Source organism: Macrotis lagotis, chromosome 1 (genome assembly GCF_037893015.1).
Source record: "Macrotis lagotis isolate mMagLag1 chromosome 1, bilby.v1.9.chrom.fasta, whole genome shotgun sequence".
Lineage (NCBI taxonomy): Eukaryota > Metazoa > Chordata > Mammalia > Peramelemorphia > Peramelidae > Macrotis > Macrotis lagotis.
In genome coordinates this window covers 322,706,612-322,729,698 of record NC_133658.1, presented here as the reverse complement: position 1 = coordinate 322,729,698, position 23,087 = coordinate 322,706,612, and the positions used below count along the sequence as shown (strand labels likewise).

Here is a 23,087-nt window from a genome sequence, read left to right as displayed (position 1 = left end):
ATTAAGGTTTGGCCGTGGGCCCTCGATTCCCCAAGGGCCCAACTTCCTTCTGCACAGTGGGATTAAAGATGCGTTTCTCCGGGTGATCCGAGTGCACGTGCTTCTTCCCGCGTGTCCGCCCTTCCCCATCCTGCGGGACGGCTGCAGCTGTTCCGGAGCGCCGGCCTTGTGCGGCCCGTCCTGGGCCCGGCCATCCTTGGAGGGGCTCCGCCTTCCCCAGACCAACTCCCCACGAGGAGCGCCCGCCCGTGTTCACTGAGCCGCCGCGGGGCCGGCAGGGCGGCGCTCCCCGGGGCTCCCGGGCCGGGGCCCGGCTCCCGGGGAGCTCCGAGGCCGCGGCCCACGCGGGGCCCGCCCCGCTTGTGCACGCGCATGTGATGGCGGGAAGGCGGCTCTGGGGCAGCGACTCGGGCCGCGCCCCGGGGGCGGGGCCGTGACGGGCCGGCGCCCCGCTCCCCTTCCCCGAGCCCCGCGCTGCCCGGCCCCCACTCGCCCAGGGCCCCTCCGGGCTGGCATCGCGGACGAGCCGCCCGAGACTTCAATGCACTTTGGGCCGCGTGGCTCTCCGGGCCGAGTCCCCGTGGGGGGGGGGTGCCCGGGTGGGGCCGCTGGCTCCGCCCCCGGCGCCCACACCCACCCCGGCCCTCCGCCTCCGGCTCTCTGTGGGCGCCGCCACTCACTCATCTACAGGCGTCCCGGGCCGGAGGCCCCGCCCCGCCCCGCGAGGCCCCGCCCCCGCCCGCTCTGACCGGGTCGGGCGGGCTCTAGCTCCGCCCACCGTGCTGACCGCGCCTTCCCCCGCCCTGAACAGAGGAGGCGCGATCCCGCTCGTCCCACCGCCCCGGGGTTGGCTTAGGCCGGAGGGGCCCAGGCTCCGCCCCGCCCCGCCCGTGGCTCCGCCCCGCCCTCCCGGAGGCTCCGCCCAGCCCTCCGGAGGCTCCGCCCCGCCCTCCGGAGGCTCCGCCCCGCCCCGCCGGTGGCTCCGCCCCCGCGCCGGGCTCGGGGCTCCGCGGCCGGGCCGGCGGGGCCAGAGGCAGAGCCGCCGCTGCCACCCCGACTCCGTGCTCCCGGGCGGGCGGCGAGCGGGCGGGCGCCATGGAGGCCGACGCGAGGCAGCCGCTGCTGGCTGGGGACGGGCCGAGGCCCGAGCCGGAGGAGCCCAGCCCGAGGTGAGCCGAGCCGGGGCGCTCCCGGAAGCCGGGGCGGGCGGGGGGGCCCGGGCTGGGCGGGGCGGCGGCGGCTCACCCGCAGCTGTGCCCGCTGTGCCCGCAGCGCCCGCCGGCCCCGGGGCCTCTTCCTCGCAGCCTTCGCCGCCACCCTGGGTCCGCTCAGCGCCGGCTTCGTCCTGGGCTACAGCTCCCCGGCCATCCCGAGCCTGCGGAGGGCCGGGCCCGAGCCCCTCCGACTGGATGACGGCGAGGCCTCCTGGTTCGGGGTGAGACCCCGGCCCAGCCCCGCCCCGCACCCCTCCTTAGTGGCCGTCCTTCCCCGGAGCCCCCGGCGGTAGCCCCTTCCCCGGCCCCGCCCCCACGGGCCGCCCCGCAAGTCTCAGTCAGCCCCTGCGGCCCGAACCTGGGGGCGGCCCCCTCCCTCCGCAGGTAACGGGGCAGGTAAGAGGGGGCAGCTAACAGGGGACAGGTAAGAGGTGGCAGGTAACAGGGCCGGGCCGACGGCAGAGGCTTGTCCAGCTCCCACACGGAACCAGAGCTGGGACACGAGCCAGAATCACCAGAAGCGACTCACATGGTTAAATAGCAGGTTCTTTTCGACTCCCCAAGAAGGCACCCCCTTGAACCTTAGAGGGCTCTCCCTTGAACGTTAGAAGGCACCCCTTGAATAGAAAAAGACCTGGGCTGTTCCTTCAATTTCCCCACCCACTGCTCTTCTCCTCTCTTTGAGTGTAATATAATGGTTTCCAACTTCCATGCTGCTTTTGTCTTCTTTGGAAAAGTCCCTTGTGACGATCGGGGCTGCTCTAGGAGGCCTGCTGGGCGGCTGGCTGGTGGACAAGACTGGAAGGAAACCAACCCTGATGCTCAGCACGGTGCCCTTCGTGGGGGGGTTCAATCTGGTGATTGGGGCCCAGAACATTTGGATGCTGTACGGGGGCCGCCTTCTGATGGGCCTGGCAAGCGGGGTCACTTCCCTTGTTGTCCCAGTGAGTCATATATTAATTCATCTTGAAGGTGAAGGTGGGGAGAATTTCAGTGTCTTAGAACAATTTTCAGTTTCAGAGGCCAAACTGGTTAAATAGATATTAATAAAAAAAAAAATTGCTTTCTTGAAAACACTTAGGTATATCACAGGAATAGAGATTTTAAAACATTTGTGCTCTTGCAAAGTCTGACAAACAAATTTAATAACATGGATAAGAATTATGACCCAATTTGGCCTGGTTCTCAGTCAGGTGACCCAGAATTTGAAAGAATAAAATTATCTTTCCACATTACTTCAAAACTATGTTCACATCTATCTCATGAAAGATCTGCATGATCCTGTTTGCAAGAAGCCTTTTGAAGCCAGATTTAACTCATAACCATGGACTTGAAATTAGAAGGGAAAAAAATCAAGTTTGAACTTTTTGGGACAACCTTAGCCATCATTTAGTCCAGGCCTCTCCATTATGGAGAAGGAACCAGACCCACAGAGCTGAAAGGATGTGCTTAGGGTCCTGTAGAAACCACCTGTCTTTAGTATTATTCTAAGTTCAGTCTTATACTGAACTGAACTTGTTAAAGTTTCCAAGGATAAAACTCACAGGTCATCATTATAGAGTTGGAAAAGGGAATTACAACATCATCTAGTTGAGGAGTCAGCAAACTATGACCTGACTCCTGCTGTTTTTATTCTGACCTTTTTTTTATTCAGGCCCTCATGCTAAAAAATGATTGAATGATTTTTGTAAATTTATTGTTTCAAAAATATAAAAAAGGATTCTTAACCCTCTGACTGAACACCTGTTTGAGGCTGGCTGGATCTGTCTGTGGTTTGCTAACCCCTTATCTAATCCAAATCCCTTTATTTTACAAGTGATAAAAACTAGGGCCAGAATACAAATCCACTTGCCTGTGCTTGCATAGCTAGTGACAGAGCCACCATTTGAACATAGGTCTTCTGACTCAGAATCTTTTTAATGGGTTACTTTTTCCTCAAACTTCATTATAATGAATATTGAGCATATTCATTCTTAGATTTTCTCATCCATCCACATCTCCTTAGGGTTTTAGGGTGGGAATTTTTTGGTTTGTTTTGGCCTGGAACTGTCATTTCATTATCTTTAGGGATAGAGAACTCCCTCTACCTGTATAGACTAGATCTGCTACCATTCTACTTAGTTGCCTGGGGGGAGGAGGGAGGGGGGGAAGGGGGGTACTAGATAGATTAAATGATAGCCAGCATGTATCTAAAGCCAGATTTAATTCATAGCTCTGGACTTGAAATTAGGAGAAAAAAAAATCTAATTTGAAACTTGCCTGAAAATCATCTATAAAATAGAGATAAATTATATTACCTACTAACCAGGGTTCTTTTGAAGATAAAATGAGAGAATGTTTGTAAAGCACTTTGCAAATTTTAAAATGTGATCTGTTAGATATTACGATTACTTACTTCCTTTTCCTTGTTTCATAGGCAAATAGTCTTGAAAAAGATTTGGTTTAATCCAGCCTCAAACACTTAATAATTATCTAGTTGTGTGACTCTGGGCCCGTCAATTAACCCCATTGCCCTGCCAAAACAAACAAACAAAAAAAAGACAGGGTTTACATAAATTAAATCCCAATTTGGATTCAACTCATTCTTTTTTTCCTAGGATAACAAGTATCTTCTTGTTTAAAAGAAGTCTTCAGAAATTTGAAGGGTTGTCATATGGAAGACAAATTTTTAGATTTGTTCTCCTTGATGGGGGGGGGCAAAACTAATGGATACAAGTTTTAAAATGGAGGCTTTCATTATTAGGAAAACTTCTGGGATAGAGCACAGGCCAGGGAGTCAGGAGGATTTGAATTCAAATCTGGCCTCAGACAATTGCCTAACTGTGTGACCTTGGACAAGTCACTTAATCCCATGGCCTTAAATTAATAAAACTAAAAAACAAAAAAAAAAGTAATAATCAATTAAAGGAAAAACTTCCTAACAGCTAGTTATCCAAAAGTGAAATAAACTTCATCTTCAAAGTGAACTTGGGAGGTAGATTGCTAGATAGTATAGAGGATAGAGCACCCACTTTGCAATCAGGAAGATCTGGGTTTGAATTCAGCCTGAGATATTTACTAGCTGTGTGTCCCTGGGCTAGCCATTTAACTTCTGCCTATCTTAGTCTCTTCATTTGTAAAATGAGGATGATATAGAACCAACTTTACAGGGTTGTCATAAGAATCAAATGAGTTAACACATACACAAAGCACTTTTGTAGTCCTTAAAGTCCTATATACATGCTAAGCTATTATTAATGTTTTTTAAATTATTTTTAGTGGGTTCTGCCCAATGGAGATCTTCAAGAAAAGATGACCACTTATTAGTGATGTTGTAGAGGTGGGATCTTGGATTCTTGGGCATTTTAGGTTTAAGCCAATCAACAAGCACTAATTTATTAAGCATCTGTATATTCCAGGCACCATGCTAAGTGTTAGGAACATAAAGAAAGGTTGAACAAAATCTCTACCTTTGGGGAACTCACATTCCAATGGCAGAGGCAACATGCAAAGGACTTGGTGACCCCTGAAGGTCATCCCTTCTAACAAGATCCTTTGTGATTCTGGTATAATTTTAATGGGTTTTCCATAGTTAAGATTCATCTATAGTGGTTACAGAGTATACTTTTTTTTTTTAGGTTTTTGCAAGGCAAATGGGGTTAAGTGGCTTGCCCAAGGCCACACAGCTAGGCAATTATTAAGTGATTGACAGTGGATTTGAACCCAGGTCCTTTTGACTCCAGGGCCAGTGCTTTATCCACTGTGCCACCTAGCTGCCCCCCAGAGTATACTTTAAAAAGGCAGTGGGATGTTATCATTTTTTAGATGAGGTTCATAACTATAGCAAAAAACTAATAACTTGATTATTTTATTTACCTGCTTTGTTCAAAATTCTATGCAAATGTGAACTGAATTATTGAATTGCTACTTGTGAGAAATGCAGCTACTATTTAAAATTTGGATTATTGCTGTTTTTTTTTAATTTTAGAACCTGACCGGAATTTGAACAGTTGAACAGAATTAAAACAGTGTGTATAAGAGCTTTAACAGCAGACTCAATCTAAACCATCAACAAAATAATAAGTTAGGCTCTTGATTTATAGTGCTTGCTGATTTCTGAAGTGAAAACATTCAGATTCAAAGTTTAACAATCCCAGGTTTTATTGTATATGAGCTGTCTCCAGGGAAACTCCTGCTTGTCCCTGTGGGGCTTCAAAAAACTTGGTTATCAGGTTCCTCTCCAGAAGTCTTTAACTTGAAGAGCCTGGAGGGGAGAAGTGGCCATTTACTCATGGTCCCTGTCCTTGATAATTTGTGATTGCCTTAATAGCCTTTATTCCTTAGGAAGCAGAGGGAAAACAGTACTGACTGAAATACAAGTATATGTTTCAGTCTATAAATTTGTTTTAAAAATAGATTGACAACAATAATCTTTTTGTTAGAGTTGACAGACCAATACTAGAAAAATTTTAGAAGCCTATGTGATTCAGTTTCAGAGGGCTCATGATGAAACATGCTTTCCATGTCCAGGTAGAGACCTGAGGACTTGATACAGAATGAGACTTTTTGGGGGGACATGACCAGCACAGAAATTTGTTTTTCTTGATGACTATACATATGTGGAGTAGGGTTTTGTTTTGCTTGTTTTCTCATTGAAACAAGAGTAGAATTGATTTTAAAAAATAAATTTTTTAAAAAAATACAACTGATGTGATTTCCAACTTTGATGGCTTATGCTGGTAATCCCTGCTGCTAGAGAGGCTGAAGCCCTTGGGTATCTTAATTTTGTAAGTTCTGAGCTGTAGTCACTAATTAGTCAATCAAGTCTCTCTGTCAGTATGGTTGGTCCCTAGGATTTCAGGCCCACCAGCCTGAGCCAAGATCAGAAAAATGGAGCAGGTTGAAACTTCCGTGTCAGTGGAGATTGGGTCTATGAGGGGCTGCTGCAGATACCAGTCTGAGATAGATAGAAAAACTCCTTCCCACAATAAATAATAATTTAAAAATAAATAATTATGATAGGCTATAGGCACAGAATAATATATACATTTTCAGATGTAACCAATGTCTGAATTTATTTAGTTTGATTCTCCTTTGTTATGCAAGAGCACTGATGTTTGGGGGTACAGAAAGGGCAATGATAGAGATGCAAAAAAAAGGAAAGAAAAAACTTCAGTGAATTATTTTTTAAAGGAGTCTTAAGGAATTTTAGAAATAAATATAGATAAATGTTGGTATTACCATGCTAAATTTATTATTTAGTTTTTTCAAGGAAATAATGTGTTCATAATACATAGTAGAGATTCATGGTTTCTTATCTAATTTTTCTATTCTTTGTATATGAAGATACATTGGTTAGTGCTTGTCAAGTTCATTAAATATGAACAGAAACTTAAAGGAACCTCCAAATGCAAATTAAATTCAAGATTCCACCTATTTTGTATTAGTAGTTATTCACTTTCAGTGCTTTCTGGAATACACAGGTGTACATAGCTGAAATATCTTACCCAGAAGTCCGAGGACTGCTTGGCTCTTGTGTGCAGCTGATGGTTGTCATTGGAATCCTGGGAGCATATGTTGCAGGTACAGTTACCTGGGTTCATCCATGACAAATCCTTAAATTTGTGTGGTGGTATGCCTTTCAAAATGCTGTTCCCATGCCATTTAGCAGTAACTCCCATCTCAGTCAAATTCTGCATTCCGTTCCACCGAAGTCAGACAACATCTTGAGACACAGGATGTAGAGCTGGGAGAACCTTAGCCATCGTTTAGTCCAGGCCTCTCCATTATGGAGAAGGAACCAGACCCACAGTACTGAAAGGATGTGCTTAGGGTCCTGGAGGCCATGACTCAACTTTGAGTTGGGGGCCTCTGATGACTACATTCTGAACACTACAGTGCCTCTGGTCGCTCAGCCACAGGAGTCTGGCTGTTGAATCACTTGGGTGTGAATGTTGGAGGTCCCTATCACCCACCCCAGTGATACCACACTGATCCTCAGAACAGTCTGGTGAAGTTGAAGGGCAGGTATAATCCCCATTTTACAAATAAAGAAGCTCAGGTTCAGACCTGGACTAAAACTTCTCATGGCTCATTGTTCCCATGTCCTGTGTTTTTCCACCAGGGTACCTTGTCTGTCCTCTGCTCAAGGGACACTTGGGTTTGTAAACTGAATGGTAGAAGGTTTTGTGGCGGGTTGCAGTGGCCCTAGTCATGGGCTACTAGGGAAGGAAAGTGAATATACCATTTCTTTTTGGAATAAAGGAATAAACTAGAAAAGTCAGATCAGGATTGTATGAAATTTTTTTCTGGAGGGACTGGGGGTTAAGTGACTCACCCAGGATCACATAGCTAGTAAGTGTCTGGTGCCAAATTGGAACTCAGATCCTCCTGCCTTTGGGGCCAGTGTTCTCTCTACTGTACCAGCAGGCTGCCCCAAGGATTAGAAAAATTCTTGAGGTGAAATTGTTCTCAGAACCTTTCTTCATACCTTTCTTATCTTGTTCTCTGGTCTCTGTCCTCTCCACAGGGCTGGGCCTGGACTGGGGCTGGCTGGCCGTGCTGGGCTGCGTCCCACCTTTCTTCATGCTGCTGCTCATGTGTTTCATGCCTGAAACCCCGAGGTTCCTGCTGATTAAGCAGAAGCAGCAGGAAGCAGTGACTGCCATGAGATTTCTGTGGGGGGTGGATCAGGAGCAGGAAGTGGAAGAGAATGAAGGTGGCGATGTGAATCAGGTAAGAAAGCTGAAAGAGGTGCTTTGTTTCTGGTTAATAAGGAAAAGTTTCATCATGATAGCTTTCCTTTCCAAAGCACTTCAAGGTTTACAAAATATATTCCACACAACTTACCCTATGATGTAGGCAATTCAGTTATCATTATCCTCACTTGAGGAGGAGACAGCCAGTGTTTTGGAGCTCAAACTCAAACCCAGAGCTGTCTAAAAGCCTAACGTCCTTTCATACCATACAGACTTCCACAAAATAAAGGTCAGATCTGGGAGAGGTCTTAGAGATTATCCAATTCACCCCTTTTTTAAACCTGAAAAAATTGAGATCCATACAGGTTCAGAGACTTGCCTGGGATTATACAGCTAATATGTAACACCAGGATTTGAACCTAGATCTCCACCTCAAAATGACACTGTGTATGTCACCAGCATGTGTGAGGATGTGTAAATAATCCCACTGATATGTGGGATTTTTTTTTTGTTTTTTTCCTTTGTTTGTGATGGATCTCTCCCTGTCCATTATTAACAGATGATTCTCAATGATAATGAATGGGTCTCACCCACCCTGTACTTTTCTGACCAAAACTAGCACAGTAAGAGAGCTTTAGGGACAAAGAGTGATTAAGTTGTCTGTAACTATAAAGCTGAGTGAAAGAGTAAGTGCTTCATTAACACTTGTCCGTTTGGTTTAAATATTGCTAACTAAAAAGCCTGGGTCATGAACTTAAAGGAAGTCAGATCATGGAGGCTGCTAAAAGCAGGAAATCTTCGCCTTTCAGAGGCCAGGTTTGCCAGACACATGGCAAGAAAACCAGAGTTTTCATAAAGATTTTATGCAAACTTAACCTTTACTAATCATTCCTTTTGTGTGTATAAGCACTTTCACAAATCTCTTTCCATTAGTTCCTTTGAGAGACAGACAGGTTATCATTGCAATGAATTTGAGTTGGGAGGGGCCTCAGGGATTGCTCCTGTCTGTCCATCCTGAACAAAAATTCTCCAACAAGTGTTCAATCACTCAGGCTTGCCTTGAAAGCACTTCAGTGAATGGAGAATCCATACTAATTACCTCATTAGGCAACCAATTCAACTTTTTGACAGCTTTAATGGTTGGGAATGTTTTCCTTCTATAGACCTGAAATCTTCATTCTTATATCTTATTCATCTTGCTCTCTAGGATGAATAGATCTCATCTCCCTTCCTCATGGCAGCCCTTCTACTTCATGCTATTTTAATGTTATACAGGGCAGCCCCCTTAATACCTGATGATAACCTTCATGACCCTAGAAAGTCTTCTCTTCTCCAGGTTAAACATCCCCACTTCCTTCAACAGATGGATCCTCATGGCATGGCCACCTGCCCCATCAGTGTCTCTTCTGCAACAGGATACAAAATTCTAGATGAGGTCTAAACCAGGCAGATGAGGAAATAACAAAAAAATTAGACTGCTGCAGTTGAACTTCAGCCCCAAAGTCATGGCTCCTCCAAGGCTCTTTCTACCACATTATTCTTCACTGCTTTGGTGGTGATCATGGTTGGCCACATTTCAATATCAAACACCTCTTCCTTTTGTGTTCCCTTAGGGGGAAAAAAGTGACAGACCATATAATTCAGGGGAAAAACAACTTTCCCTCCTTCCATTGGGAGTCTTTGGAGCCAACCTGACAGCCCTTTTCATTCTTATCCTCAGTTTCTTCATCTTTTTCCTACGAGGGCACTGAAATAGATGGTCTTCCAACAGTGTTGTCAAACTTAGAAATGGGGGCCATTAATCCATACAAAATTACTGTAGGCTGCATATTGACTTAGTTTTAGTTTAGACTTAGTTTAAGATCTATATCTTATTGTCTTTGTATTTTTTTGTTAAATATTTCCCAATTACATTTTGATCTGGTTTGGATGCTCTCAGGAATGTTATGGGCTGCGTATTTGATGCCTCTGGTATCAAGATTCTCTTCCAGGTCGAAAATTTCTTTAATGTAAACTTAACTGAAAAATGCCTATTTCTGAAACAGGGATTTCATCTGGCAATATTGAAGAATCCAGCAATTTACAAGCCATTTCTCATCGGTCTGTCATTGATGGCTTTCCAGCAATTCTCAGGGATTAATGCAATGATGTTTTATGCAGAGACAATTTTTGAACAAGCCAACTTTAAGGTAGAAGTTGATCCTATAATTCTTTCAAAGTAACTTTACATTTTGATGATTTTGGTTGATTTGGTAATCTTTTTTTCTAAAATGTGTTTGTTGCTCAGTGGAGGTTATATTTGTGACAGGCTCCAGAAAGTTATGTAGAAATATTATAGCCTTTATTAGGAAAATTTCTCAAAATTTGCTCTTTCTTGGAGATGTTAATGCCCTGGGATCCTCTGTCTCCTGCCCAGGACAGTAGCCTTGCCTCCGTCATTGTGGGGGTCCTGCAGGTGGTCTTCACTGCCATAGCTGCCCTTGTCATGGACAGAGCTGGCCGGAAGCTCCTCCTGTTGCTATCAGGTGAGATGAACACAGTCTTGGGCCTTACCTCTCTCCATAAGCAATGAAATAGTTTATGCTAAAATTCTCAGAACATTTGGCATCTCTGTCCATGAACCAGATGAGGACCCTGAGCTTGTAGACTTGGTACCTTCCTCCTTTATGAGTTTGGATCTAAGCCCAGGGACCCTTTCCCAGTTCTATGCAAAAGAGGCAAGACCCTGCTGTGACCAGAGACAGAGAGAGTGGGTTGGCACAAGTTTAATTAGCTCTAGAGCAGGGATTCTTAACTTATTTGTGCATCATGGACCCCTTTGTCTCCTTAGAATAGTACAATAATGGGCAATAATCAACAATCAGTAAATATTTATTAATTTCCAATAAGGCAGTCATTCTGCTGAGCCCTGAGGATTCCAGTAAGGAAAAAGAAAAGCAACTCCTGCCTTCAGGGAGCTCACAGTCTTAACAGATTTACTATTTAATATGTACAAATACAAAAGAAATTAATTATATTGAAATATAGTTATTAAAATCTTTAAAAACAAATTCATGGATTCCAAATTAAAAACAACTGCTTTAAAATTTTCCAAGCCGATTAAGTTATAAGATATCCCAGAAGATCTGAATTGTCCTTGATTGATGGGTTATGGAACAGCTAGTGTTGTAATAGATAGAGCCTTGGAGTCAGGAAGTTGAGGGACCCTTCCTTAGGCGTGGGACCCTGGGAAAAGCACTCAACTCTGTTTGCCTCAATCTCCTCCACTTTAAAATGGGGATCAGAGGAGCACCCATCTGTCTTCCAGGGCATCTATAAGGATCCAGTGATATAATACGGGCAGATTCATGGCATGTGAGGCACAGTGTATAGATATACTTGTTTCCATCCCAATGAACAAATCCAAGCAGTTTATGCCATTGGGAGAAACAAGACTGGCTCACATCTCAGGGGTAAGCCCCTTTTTGAGAAGTGAGGAAACTGAAACTCAGACTACCCTTGCAATCTTCCTCTCCTGTGTTAACACTTGCTCTATGAAAGAAAAGCATCAAACAGCCAATTTTGCACCCACCTCGCCGAACTTGGAAGTGCTTGTGTTATTAGCTTACAGTATTTATGTCACTGTCCAGGGTGTTTCCTTTGAAGCTGTTTTCTGGTTCAGTGGATAGAGCACTGACCCTGGAGCCAGGAGGACCTGAGTTCAAATGTGGCCTTAGACACTTGATACTTACAAAATGTGAGACCCTGGGCAAGTCACTTAATCCTGATTGTCTCAAATCTAAGGCTATCTCCAGTCATCCTGATCCATATCTGGCCAGATGACTTCAGAAGAGAAAGTGAGGTTGGTGACTTAGCCCAGCACCCCCTTACTCTAAGCCAGTTCACCTGCTTATCATGGCATCACCTCCCTGATGTCATGCTCTTCTTTGAGAACTGCTCCAAAATAGAGGCCATACCTTTAATGACAGAGCTTGTAATTGAGGAGTTAAATTCTCATGATTCCCTTTTCCTACACCAATTCCTCTATTGGGGATTTATTTTGTTTTTGTTTTTTCAAAGAACCTCTGATCTAAGCCCAGACTTCTTGCTATTGATTGTTTTCTTTCTCCTGCAGGTACTATCATGGCATTGAGCTGCATGTTATTTGGTATCTATTTTAAAATTTCTCCTCCAAGTCCTAACAACTCTTCAAATCCTGACCTCCTCACATACTTGAACCCACAGTCCGTGGAAGCCAACTCTGGACTGCCATGGCTAGCAGTGTGTAGCATGGGATTCTTCCTCATAGGTGAGAGGTGCCAGATGGTTCTTTGTGAAGGTCTGACAGCCTCGTCAGGCTTCAAATCCCATCATGAGTCTCACCCATTTTTTCCCCAAGCAGATTCTAACCTTTATATGCCATCTAAATAGTCTTCATGACCTGCTATGTTGGTAAAATTCATCATCCCATGGCCAATATTATGCTATATTTTTTATAATTGTCTATTTTTTTTTTGAAATTTCAGGTTTTTCTCTAGGCTGGGGTCCCATTCCTTGGTTGCTGATGTCTGAAATCTTCCCCCTCCAAGTCAAGGGGCTAGCCAGTGGCATGTGTGTTCTCACCAGCTGGATCATGGCCTTTCTGGTAACAAAAGAATTCAGCAGCCTCATGGTAAGAGCCTTCTCTGACCCAGGGGTGGACTTTTAGCTCTTCTTGTGATGAAAAAAACAAAAAAAGAAAACATCTAAATTCTAGAGCAGATTATTGTGGTTTCAAAGTGTGGCAAACAGTATGTCATGTGTCTGTGACACAGAACCCAGCCATAATCACATGAGACAATAGAAAGGTAATTTCAGGGAAGAAGAACATGGTGGGGCAGGGGGAAGCAAGGGAGGAATGCTTGTTCTGCACTTTGGCATTGTAATCTTTTGCACCACTCCTCATTTGTAAGATAAATATCAGTAGCAATACACTCTAGTCACATGTCTTAAGTTTGGTATTTGGAATTTGAGAGGCATTTTTCTATGAAATGTTATAAATGACTAGACTCCAAGAACCACCTACAAAAACCTGATCACCTGTTAATGTGACTGAAAGCAACCTAGGGGGAAAAAGTCTAAGTGCAGTCTCCTAAGGTCTGGATAATGAGGAAAGCAGTTTGTAAAACTTGAATGCCGGATAAATGTGTACAGCTATTCCTTTTTAAAATTTTTGTATCATGATTGGGTTCACTCTAAATTAATCATGGATAACTGGGTTCTTCCACTGAACTATAACCATCCTATTGATTTTTTGTTGATTCTTGGTCACACTCCTCACAGCCTTCTCCTTCAGCATTTCCATTTAGTTTTTTGGATCTAGTGTTTGGATTTTGTTTTATTTTTCTTTTATTTTTAGCATTCCTTGTCACTAACCCACATTCAATATATGACTTCACTTTATAAAATAGGATTTCCTTCAACATTATTCCTCCATACTCCTAAATCTCTAACTCATTCATTTCCTTCTTTAATAAGGTTAAGCAACCTTCTTCCACCCATAACCTCAATGCCATCCTTTCTGATCTACTCCCATATTCATTCCCTCAATCCTTATGCATCTTCAATGTCTCCCTCTTCTGGCTTCTGCCTCTACCCTACTGCTCAGGTTTTCACTGTTCTTTAAAAAAAAAGTCTCATCCCTGCTACTTCCTCCTCAAATTCCCTTTTTCCTCCCCTTGACTACCAAAATTCTAGAAGATAAAGTCACCAAGCCCGAAGCTGCTTTCCAGGGGTCCATGTGTCTGTTGATCATCTCCCCTATATAAAACTGGGTAGAGAGTTCTGCTCAGAGAGACAGTAACAGCCTTTAGGGAAGAGGACTTATTACCTTAAAAGAATGGAGTCATGTTAATAGATTTCTAATGTTAGGGAGGGAAAGATAATAAAAACATCCTCACTTCCCTCAACCAAGAGTTTGATTTGTTGGGCCTGATGTTTTTGTTTTGTTTTAAACTACAAGTTTTCCTTTTGTTTGCAGCTTGTTCTGACACCATATGGAACTTTCTGGCTTTTCTCTGCCTTCTGCATCCTCAGTGTCATTTTCACATTACTCTTTGTTCCTGAAACAAAGGGAAAGACTTTGGAGCAAATTGAAGCTCATTTCCAAGGAAGGTGATAACCTTCTGATTGAGAATGTCCTTGCCAAGCAAGGGAAGATGACTTGATCTTAATGAAAGAATGATGATTTGAAAATGGAGTTCTTCTGTACCTCCTAATAACCTCTCCAGAACTTTCTGGCCTCATATGGAGCTGAGAGAGCCAGTACAGAATACATGTGAAAACAAGTTTTTTAATGCTGCTAAATCTAGTCTAGGTAGATTTCTTTTCTCCACAGACCATCTCCACAGTGTCCCACATACCCTCATTCTTGAGCAGGTTTTTTTTAGCCCAGTTATATGGGGTAGGGTATGAGGCTCCTGTTGGAGTTCATTTCCATTTAATTCTGTGTGAAATTGGCATGAGGAGTGGGGAAAAAACTACAGAGCCCTTGAACTGAGCACTGGTTTATTCCATCCATGCATTTTCCTTTGAAGAAGGAAAGAGATGAGACTCAATTATTACATCCATTTCCCTCTCTAGACTAGCAAAGAATTTTAGGAATTGCTTCCTGTCCAGATGATTTTTTTATCTTTAATAATAATCGAATCAAGAAATAGATTTATTGTCCCAAAATAAATATTTTATTCTGAAAATCAGATGACAGTACTGTATTTCATATTCTGACATCATGGGATATGGCAAAAATGAGAGAATTGGGAGTGAGATATCTTTCCCAAACACCGAGCAGCCCTGTATGTCCTGAGGTGGCCTTTGGAGAATGCTTATTATCATTGTTGATGAAATCTCTAAAGCTGGTCTGCAGATTCTGGGCCTAGTAAAATCAGTCTAATCTCTCTGTGACAGCCTTTCTAATATCTGAAGATTGCTAACAAGAAAAGAATTATTGAATGAAAGAAAAAAAATTTTAATATTGAATCAAAATTTAATTAAATGGTGAAAACTTCTACTCCATAATGTGGTATATAATAGATTAAAAAAACCCAGAATATTTACTACATGCCAAGTGCTTTCCTAAGGCCCAGAAATATAGATTCAAGCAAGACCTGCTGTCAGGAGTTTACATTCCAATGGAAGAAGAAATGGAGGCAGAGGAGAAAAAGAGGTCACAAACAGAGGCTTTGATGCCAGTGAGATAAAGGGAAAATGCCTAGTCTGAGGCCAGGATGGAGAGAGGGGGAGATGATGTCCAGGCAGGAAAACTGTAGAGAAAGACTTCCAATAATGTTGGAGCACCCTAGGGAAAAAGTCTTATTTTAAAGGTCTGATCTTGTGTATCTTTCTTCCCATCATGGACAACACTGGTTTATTACAAAACCAGATTCCATAGTTTCTTTTCATTCATGTGACTTATAGTTGGTCCTATGTGTGATCTTTTTTAAAAAGATCTAAAAATACAAGTTGAGAAATGTTTCAGTCTTTTACATGCACACACATATGTACACACAGACACATACAGTTTTGTGCCTAATTACCAGAATATTTCCTTGTTTGGAAATAATGAAGGTGGTGAAAGAATCAGGTGGGGAAAATGATAAATGAGATGAGTAAAACTATAAATTGGATTGGAAACATCAGTATAAAATATGAAAAGGTCTCGAGCTAGGAAAGAAAGTTATTCTAGAAAAATAAGTTTTCAATATATCTCCAGTGAAACTGACTCAGCCAGGCTCAACTTCTTAAATCAAAGGACTTCTCAAAGTCAAAAGTAATTTAACATGTAGGTCACAGGGATATGCAGTTTCTGTTATTTTGGCTCTCATAGCTCAGTATAGTCAATGGTGATGAAAATCAGTGAGAGACACTTACCGAGCTCCCCGATGTTGTTCACATTTTTTCATTCTCAAACAAGCTGTTTCCTTGGAAAAGTTAGGATACCCTGATTCAACTGATTTTAAAAGGGAAGAAAAAATTGTATTTTATCTGGAAAGTGTTATGCCAATGTGATAACTTTCACTAGATTATTCACCATCCATTCACTGAATATTCATGTTATTTAGAAGGGACATCTGATAAAAAATTTTATTATAATGCTTTCCTAAATCCATCTGAATTTAAAGTCATATTCCTCTCACCCTATACTCTTTATGAACTAGATTACATTTTAATGATGTTTGGTCTTTGTGACTAGATTCATAAATTCTGACTACTAATTGTGACTACTAAGCAACAGCCAATGCTAAGAAGACACAGACTCAAAGCATGAGTTATTTAAAAAGTGATACTTTGGAAAGCTATTAACCATTTATATCAATTCAACTCCAGGGTTGTTGTTCAGTCATTTCAGTTGTGTCCAACTTTTTGTTCCAAATTCACCTACCTGGACACCTATCCAGTCATATTTCCCTGTATTTTCCTTAAAAATACCAATAGAGAATTTTTCAAATGCCTCCCTAAAATAATACACTATATCTAGAACATTCCTTTCATCTGCCAGCTTAATAAACCTGTCAAAAATGGAAACGTTAATCCTGCAAGATAATGGCTCTTTACCTGGATGTCCTAACTATCCTTTTAATAATCTAAAGTTTTAGGAAGTAACCTCAATCAAGCCACTGGCCTTGAGATTACTGGCTTCCTTTCCTTCCCTCTAAAAAATGTCAGGATGACATTTGCCTTTGTCTACTCCTTTGGTGCTCCTCATGGTGGACATGCAGACACAATTTTTGAAAGATTACTGACATTGGCTTAGCAATTACATCTGCCTGAAATGTTATAATAATAATAGCTAGTATTTTTATATGCTTTAGGGTCTACAAAGCTCTTTAAAAATATCATTTTATCTTAATTCTGGGAAGGCATGTGCTATCATTCCCATTTGGAGATGAGAAAAGTGAGGCAGTAGAGGTTAAGTGTTTTGTAATTCTTCGGTCCTGTCTGACTTTGTGACCCCATTTGAGGGGGTTTTCTTGGGAAAGATACTGAAGTACTTGGCTAATTCTCCAGCTCATACAGATGAGGAAAATGAGGCAAACAGGGTTAAGTGACATGCCCAGAGTCACACAACTAAGTATCTGAAGCCAAATTTGAACTCAAAAAGAGGAGTCTTCCTTACTCAGGGGTCTTATGCTCTAACCTCTCTACCACCTTACCCAGGGTCATACAAGAAAGTATCTGAAGCAAGGTTGAGCTCTAAGTCACGGTCCCTATCCATCATGCCACGTATCTGCCTAGTTCAATTGTGTCTTCAAAGGGAGATAGGTTCTTATTTTTTCCTATCATGTTTTGCATAACAATTTGCAGATGATACAGTGCTGGGAGAAAAATGATCTAACAATAAAGACTTCCATGAATGTAGAATAATGGGTTGATATGATTATGAGAAAATTTAATAAGGATAGATGTAAAGTTTTATACTTTCGTTTCATAATATCAATACATGATGAGTTAAACACAACAGTTCCATCCTTATTACATCTGTGACTGGGCAAATTAATTATATCATGTTTTATATTTATTTCATTAGGTCCTCACATCAGCCCTATGAAGTGGTTGATGACAATAAAAATCAACCCAATTTGCAAAATAAGTAACTGAGAAGAGATTTTTCCCATAGCTAGTAACTGACAATAGTTGAAATGTTAACCTGGCTCCAAATCCAGGCTTCATTCCTAGAAGACAGGAAAATAGAGATAATGTTTACAAATAACCCCCTGGGGTTATTCTGAGGCTCAAATGTGAAAGTGTATGTTTATAAATGTACATCATGTTTGTTTATTTGTATTCATCTTTAATGCACTACAGCTCATTTGATTCTCAGAACCCTGTTTTGAGTCCCTCCATAAGATTCTATCCTGATACTTAACGGCGGAATGAAAGTGACCCAAGTTCTCAAAGGCTCACCACAAACTGGCAGTTTCTATCACACTAGGAAGGTTGGAAGGTGGCACAGTGGATAAAGCACCAGCCCTGGAATCAGGAGTACCTGAGTTCAAATCCGACCTCAGACACCTAGCTGTGTGGTCTTGGGCAAGCCACTTAACCCCATTGCCTTGCAAAAAAAAAAAAAAAAAAAACAGGAAGGTTGAAGCAAGTACATTCAGACTGAGTCTGTTTTCTAAGGACCAGCCTAGCTAGGTATGAAGAGCCTCATACCAGTAAGCTGGCCTTTTGGTAGTCAATCAGATAATAATAAAAAACTTATTTATTGAGCAGGTACTATATCAGATAAAAGTAAGAATGAAACTCCCTTGTGCAATTTTAAGCGTTAATAATTTCAGAAGCATTAATGCTAAAAACTTAGCAAAAGATTTCAAGACTTGGTCATTTAAATTTCCTTTCACTTGTCTAAATTTGGAATAACAAATTTTGAATTTTAATTTCAACAATCTAGGGAATCCTGACCTTATGCCCTGCATGTGTGTCCATGAAAGTCAATGGATGACACTATTTCAAACCAGGGCATTATGGTCTTGCTTTATCACTTTGATTATCTGAGGTATGGCTATTAGATGTTTTTCTTCTGGGGTAGGCTCAAAACTGTCATTTATGCAACACAATCTTGTTCTTTGACTGCTCTTATGGTTAAGATTACAAAAGCATTCCTTTTCCATCAAGAGGCAGCTGACAAAAGTTTTCACGAAATTCAAAAATAGATTAGAGGGATACATATCGCAAGATGGTGGCTATGTTGAATTTTAATAACTATATGATTATTTTTAAATCCCAATTAACCTTTGAAATGTGGAATTGTTTTTATTTAAAGTATGAAGGGTGGTCACAAGCTGCAAGATTCGAGACTATGCTGTTCCCAAAATGATTATGTCATGGTTCAGCCCTGTATGTATATAAGTCCTGCCTTTGGTCCAGCATATTAAGTCCTCCTTCTTGGCAGGCAGTGGGTGGGGAGGGGGGCTTCTTTCTGCAGGTGTTATTTTCCTTATTCTAAAATTAAACTTCTAATTGTGTCCTGATTCTCCTGTCTTTAGCTTGCTCTGTTTCAACTCCCAGGTTAGAGACTGGTTCCCCTGGAGCTGACAGAGCGTAAGGGCAGCTATCAGACTTGGAGTCAGGAAGGTCTAATTCAAATTAGACCTCATATACTTACTAACTTAGTGACCCTGGGCAAGGCATTTAACCCTGTAACCTAAAATGAACTGAAGAAGGAAATGGCAAACCATTCTAGTATCTTAGCCAAGAAAACCCCAAATGGGTTCAGAAATAGTTGAACATAACTGAACAACATATACAAAATTAATGTAAAAAATTTAAGTAATTAGGAAATCACTAGCCATTGGGAAGAAGGTTCAGGATAGCTTTAGGTTCTGAAGGGATTCTAAAACAATGGGGTAAGTAGGGGAAAGCTTTCAAAACTGGAGAGACATCTAATGCCCAAAGGCACAAAAATCAATAGGAACAGTGAGAAGGCTGGTACGGCTAGAACGTACGGCTAGAACACAAAGTCCTCAGAGAGCAATACAAAATGGGACTGAAAGAGATTGGGACCAGACTGTGAGCTTTAAAAGACAAACAGAGGTTTCTATTCTGTCCCAGTGGTGACAGGCATCTACCAGGGTTGACTGAGTACAGAGGGTGACTGATGTGATCCAGACTAGTTTAGGAAAATCACTTCAGCAGCTGTGAGGATGTATTGCAGCAGGGAAAAACTTAAGACTGGAAGACCAACTGAGGAGGTGAAGGAGATGGGGACCAAACTAAGAAATGGGGGTAATACTTTGCTTTGGCTGCCAGACACTGATGCTAGACAGGGTTGGATTTGGGCAGTGACCAACACTGTCTTGAGAAGAAGAGAAGATGACTTTAATCAGCCAACTGGATGTTACTCTGTTTACTCTCCAAACATCTCAGCACCTGTTATTTCTCAGGGTTTATGAGAGAAGTAGTTGGAGGCATAAATGACCTGGAAATTGCTCTATCAAGATGACCTCATTGTCTTTCTGAAAGTAATGGAATATAAGAAAGAAGGATCATTCTATGCATTTTTTGTTAAAAAAAAAAAAAGTCTTGGGGATTTCTCTCCAGAGGGGAAAATGAGAAAGAAAAGGGCTTTGGGTTTTTTTTGTCCTTGACTGAAAAAATAAAATTAAAAAAAATTATTGAAGGACTTTTTTTTAATTTAAAAAAAAATCAGAAGGAACTCCAGAAAAAAAAATCTAAATGAGCAAAACCACTTTGAAAACTTCATGGTGTGTATATGTTTGTATATTCATGCACACACATAACACATACATACACATACGTACTTATATATATTTTAAAAGTGAGCTGCCTATCATATGGAGTAGTAGTTTTATTTACATTCCTCTTTTTCTGTACTATTATATATATTTGCAAAAAATGTTAATTTTATTTGGCATTAAGTTCAATTTTTTAAAAATAGAGGAAGAGTTAAAGACTGGATGAAAGTTGATTTGACTAAAGGGTTCTTGGTTTGAAACTCATTTGACATATACCAGTTTTGCAGAGATGGCCAAGTATATGGGTAACAGCATCTTATCACTGATGCTGAGTGAAATGTACACAGCAATATTTTACTGTATCAACTATGATTGACATAGCTCTTCTCAGCAATACAATGATCCAAAACAAATCAAGGGAAAGAACTGATGGAATCTGACTGTAGATCTCTTCATTTTTTTTTTTTTTAGGTTTTTGCAAGGCAAATGGGTTTAAGTGGCTTGCTCAAGGCGGCACAGCTAGGTAATTATTAAATGTCTGAGGTCAGATTTGAACTCAGGTACTCCTGACTCCAGGGCCAGTGCTCTATCCACTGCGCCACCTAGTTGCCCCCAGATGTCTTCATTTTTGTAGCTTTTTCCTTTTGTCCTGTTTCTTCTTTCACATGACTAATATGAAAACATATTTTAATATGATTGCACATTTATAATCTTTGCTTACATCAAATCAAATTACCATCTTAGGGAGGAGGGAGGGGAGTGAAAGAAGGAGAAAATTTGAAACTCAAAATTTTATTTTAAAAATGAATGCTAAAAATTGTCTTTACACGTAATTGGAAAAATAAAATACTATTAAAAAAAGTATCTCATCAAGAAAACATAACCTTAGTACAAGGACTATTCCCTTTAATTCGGAAAAAAAACCCCAGATGTCTTATGGTTTGATCTGGTTACCTCTGAGAATTCTGTTCTCTTTAAGGATATGATTTCTCTCTCATCACACCCAATTTGGATCGAGGTACAACATGGAAACAAAGTAAAGACTGACGGAGTGCTATCTGTGGGGTGGGGGTGGGGGGAGGGAAGCAAGATTAGGGGAAAACTGTAAAACTCAAATAATATATTTAATAAAAATTTTAAAAAAACCATAACCTTGAGAAGACAAATACTTAATTGTCCATGTCTAAAGAGTTTTTGAAGTCTAAGACTAAGTTTAGGTGACTATTATCACAAATTTATTAAGAAATAGGTTTCTGGCAGGGAAGGTAGTCCCTTCCTTAGTCAATATGAGCAGCAGAGGATCTGAGACCCCTTCAGAAAGTGAGGAGGGATTAGAGGAGGCATTAAATGAGACAGGAACCCCTGAGGTAGCCAGTTCAACCTTAGCAAGGGTCTAGGAGAGTCATTCTAGGTTGTTAGATTATCAACCAATTATTCAAGTAGAATTATGTTACTTTGTGAAGAAATTTAAGAGAAAAAGTCCTTTCAGAAGCGAGTGTTCTGGAGAATTTGAAGAATGTGATCCAGGAGACAAATGAACAAATTTTACCCAAATATAGAGAAACAATGCAGAATCCAGACTACCTAAAGATTGCAAGCCGTCAGCCATTTTTTTTTTTTAGGTTTTTGCAAGGCAAGGGTTAAGTGGCTTGTCCAAGGCCACACAGCTAGGTAATTATTAAGTGTCTGACCGGATTTGAACCCAGGTACTCCTGACTCCAGGGCCGGTGCTTCATCCACTACGCCACCTAGCTGCCCCACTGTCAGCCATTTATTCCATATACTTCAGCCAAAGCAGCAGAACTAAAGAAAGCTTTATAATCACCATTTGTTCAGTCCAGTATGACTTTAGGGGTTTTCTTGGCAGAGATACTGAGTGAATTTGTTTCCTTCTCTAGCTCATTTTACAGATAAGAAAACCAAGGCAAACAGGGCTTAAGTGACTTACCCAGAATTGAACACAGAATGAGGTGGGTTTTTTTTCTGACTCCAGATCTGGTATTCTATTTTCTTCATCACCTAGCTTCCCCTGATTATGAAAAATATTGCATAATCCAGGAGAAAGATTTCATGAAAAGAGTAACTCACAAATAGGTTGTAATAAATGAAAAGCACTAAAAAGACAGAATACCTTAAAGAATAAAATGCTAAGATGGAGAAAGACCTAGTTAAATTTTCATCTTTATGAGAACTTGAATAACCACAATACAAAAATATATCTATCCATACAAAAAAAAAATCACCAGGCTTATTTGTCTTCTGTTATAAACATAACAATAAGTTTTAGTTTTATCAAAGAGCTGATAATAAAGATAAAAACTTCTGTTAGAATTCATATTTAATATTCATTATAAATAGTCGAGTTCCACATGCCTCCAACTTTAAATGCCTATGTATAATTTATTTAAATGGGGGAGTAAGAAGAATGGAATGAATTGATTCTTAGGCCATCATAAGTTGTAGTCTTTTTATGCCCACTGAGTAGATAAGAAAATAAATGAAAGGGGCGGCTAGGTGGCATAGTGGATGAAGCACCGGCCCTGGAGTCAGGAGTACCTGGGTTCAAATCCGGTCTCAGACACTTAATAATTACCTAGCTGTGTGGCCTTGGGGAAGCCACTTAACCCCGTTTGCCTTGCAAAAACCTAAAAAAAAAATGAAGCAGAATTCTCAGACTGTGAAAGATAATCCTTTCTCATACTTGAGAATTAGTGTTGGATTATTATATTTGTTGAGACAATGTATGAGCAGATAGAAAGTTCAATGGATAGAGAGAGTGCTTGGGCCTGGAATCAGGAAGATGCCTTGAGTTCAAATCTGTCCTTAGACACAAGCTTTATGACCCTGGGTAAGTCACTTAATCCTGTTGACCTCAGGTTCTTCATCTGTAAAATGATCTGGAGAAGGAAATGTTAAACCACACCAGTATCTTTGCCAAGAAAACCCCAAACTGGGGTCACGAAGAGTTGGATGTGAATGAA

General features: G+C 41.4%; 1 protein-coding gene across 2 annotated transcripts; it reads left to right on the top strand.

Annotated features, from left to right (window-relative positions):
- The first annotated feature begins 1,002 nt into the window (after positions 1-1,002).
- On the top strand, positions 1,003-21,166 carry SLC2A8 (solute carrier family 2 member 8). Of its 2 annotated transcripts, XM_074211533.1 has the most exons (11): positions 1,003-1,169; positions 1,273-1,435; positions 1,952-2,158; positions 6,677-6,776; positions 7,723-7,928; positions 9,937-10,080; positions 10,272-10,416; positions 12,006-12,179; positions 12,397-12,542; positions 20,578-20,629; positions 21,086-21,166. In XM_074211533.1, the coding sequence occupies exons 1-11, from the start codon at positions 1,096-1,098 to the stop codon at positions 21,151-21,153; spliced, it is 1,479 nt and encodes a 492-aa protein (XP_074067634.1). In that variant the 5' UTR covers positions 1,003-1,095; the 3' UTR covers positions 21,154-21,166. The 2 variants fall into 2 exon arrangements, with proteins under 2 accessions (XP_074067634.1, XP_074067635.1); XM_074211534.1 differs by lacking the exons at positions 20,578-20,629; positions 21,086-21,166 and adding an exon at positions 13,890-20,571 and having other exon boundaries at positions 1,004-1,169; positions 10,308-10,416.
- The last annotated feature ends 1,921 nt before the right edge of the window (positions 21,167-23,087 follow it).

Excerpts from the sequence above, each read along its gene's own strand:
- SLC2A8 (XM_074211533.1), top strand. The coding sequence starts at position 1,096 with ATGGAGGCCGACGCGAGGCAGCCGCTGCTGGCTGGGGACGGGCCGAGG. Across the intron at positions 12,180-12,396 it reads CATGGGATTCTTCCTCATAG|GTTTTTCTCTAGGCTGGGGT; the intron begins GTGAGAGGTGCC and ends TTGAAATTTCAG. Across the intron at positions 12,543-20,577 it reads AAGAATTCAGCAGCCTCATG|GTTTTTGCAAGGCAAATGGG; the intron begins GTAAGAGCCTTC and ends TTTTTTTTTTAG.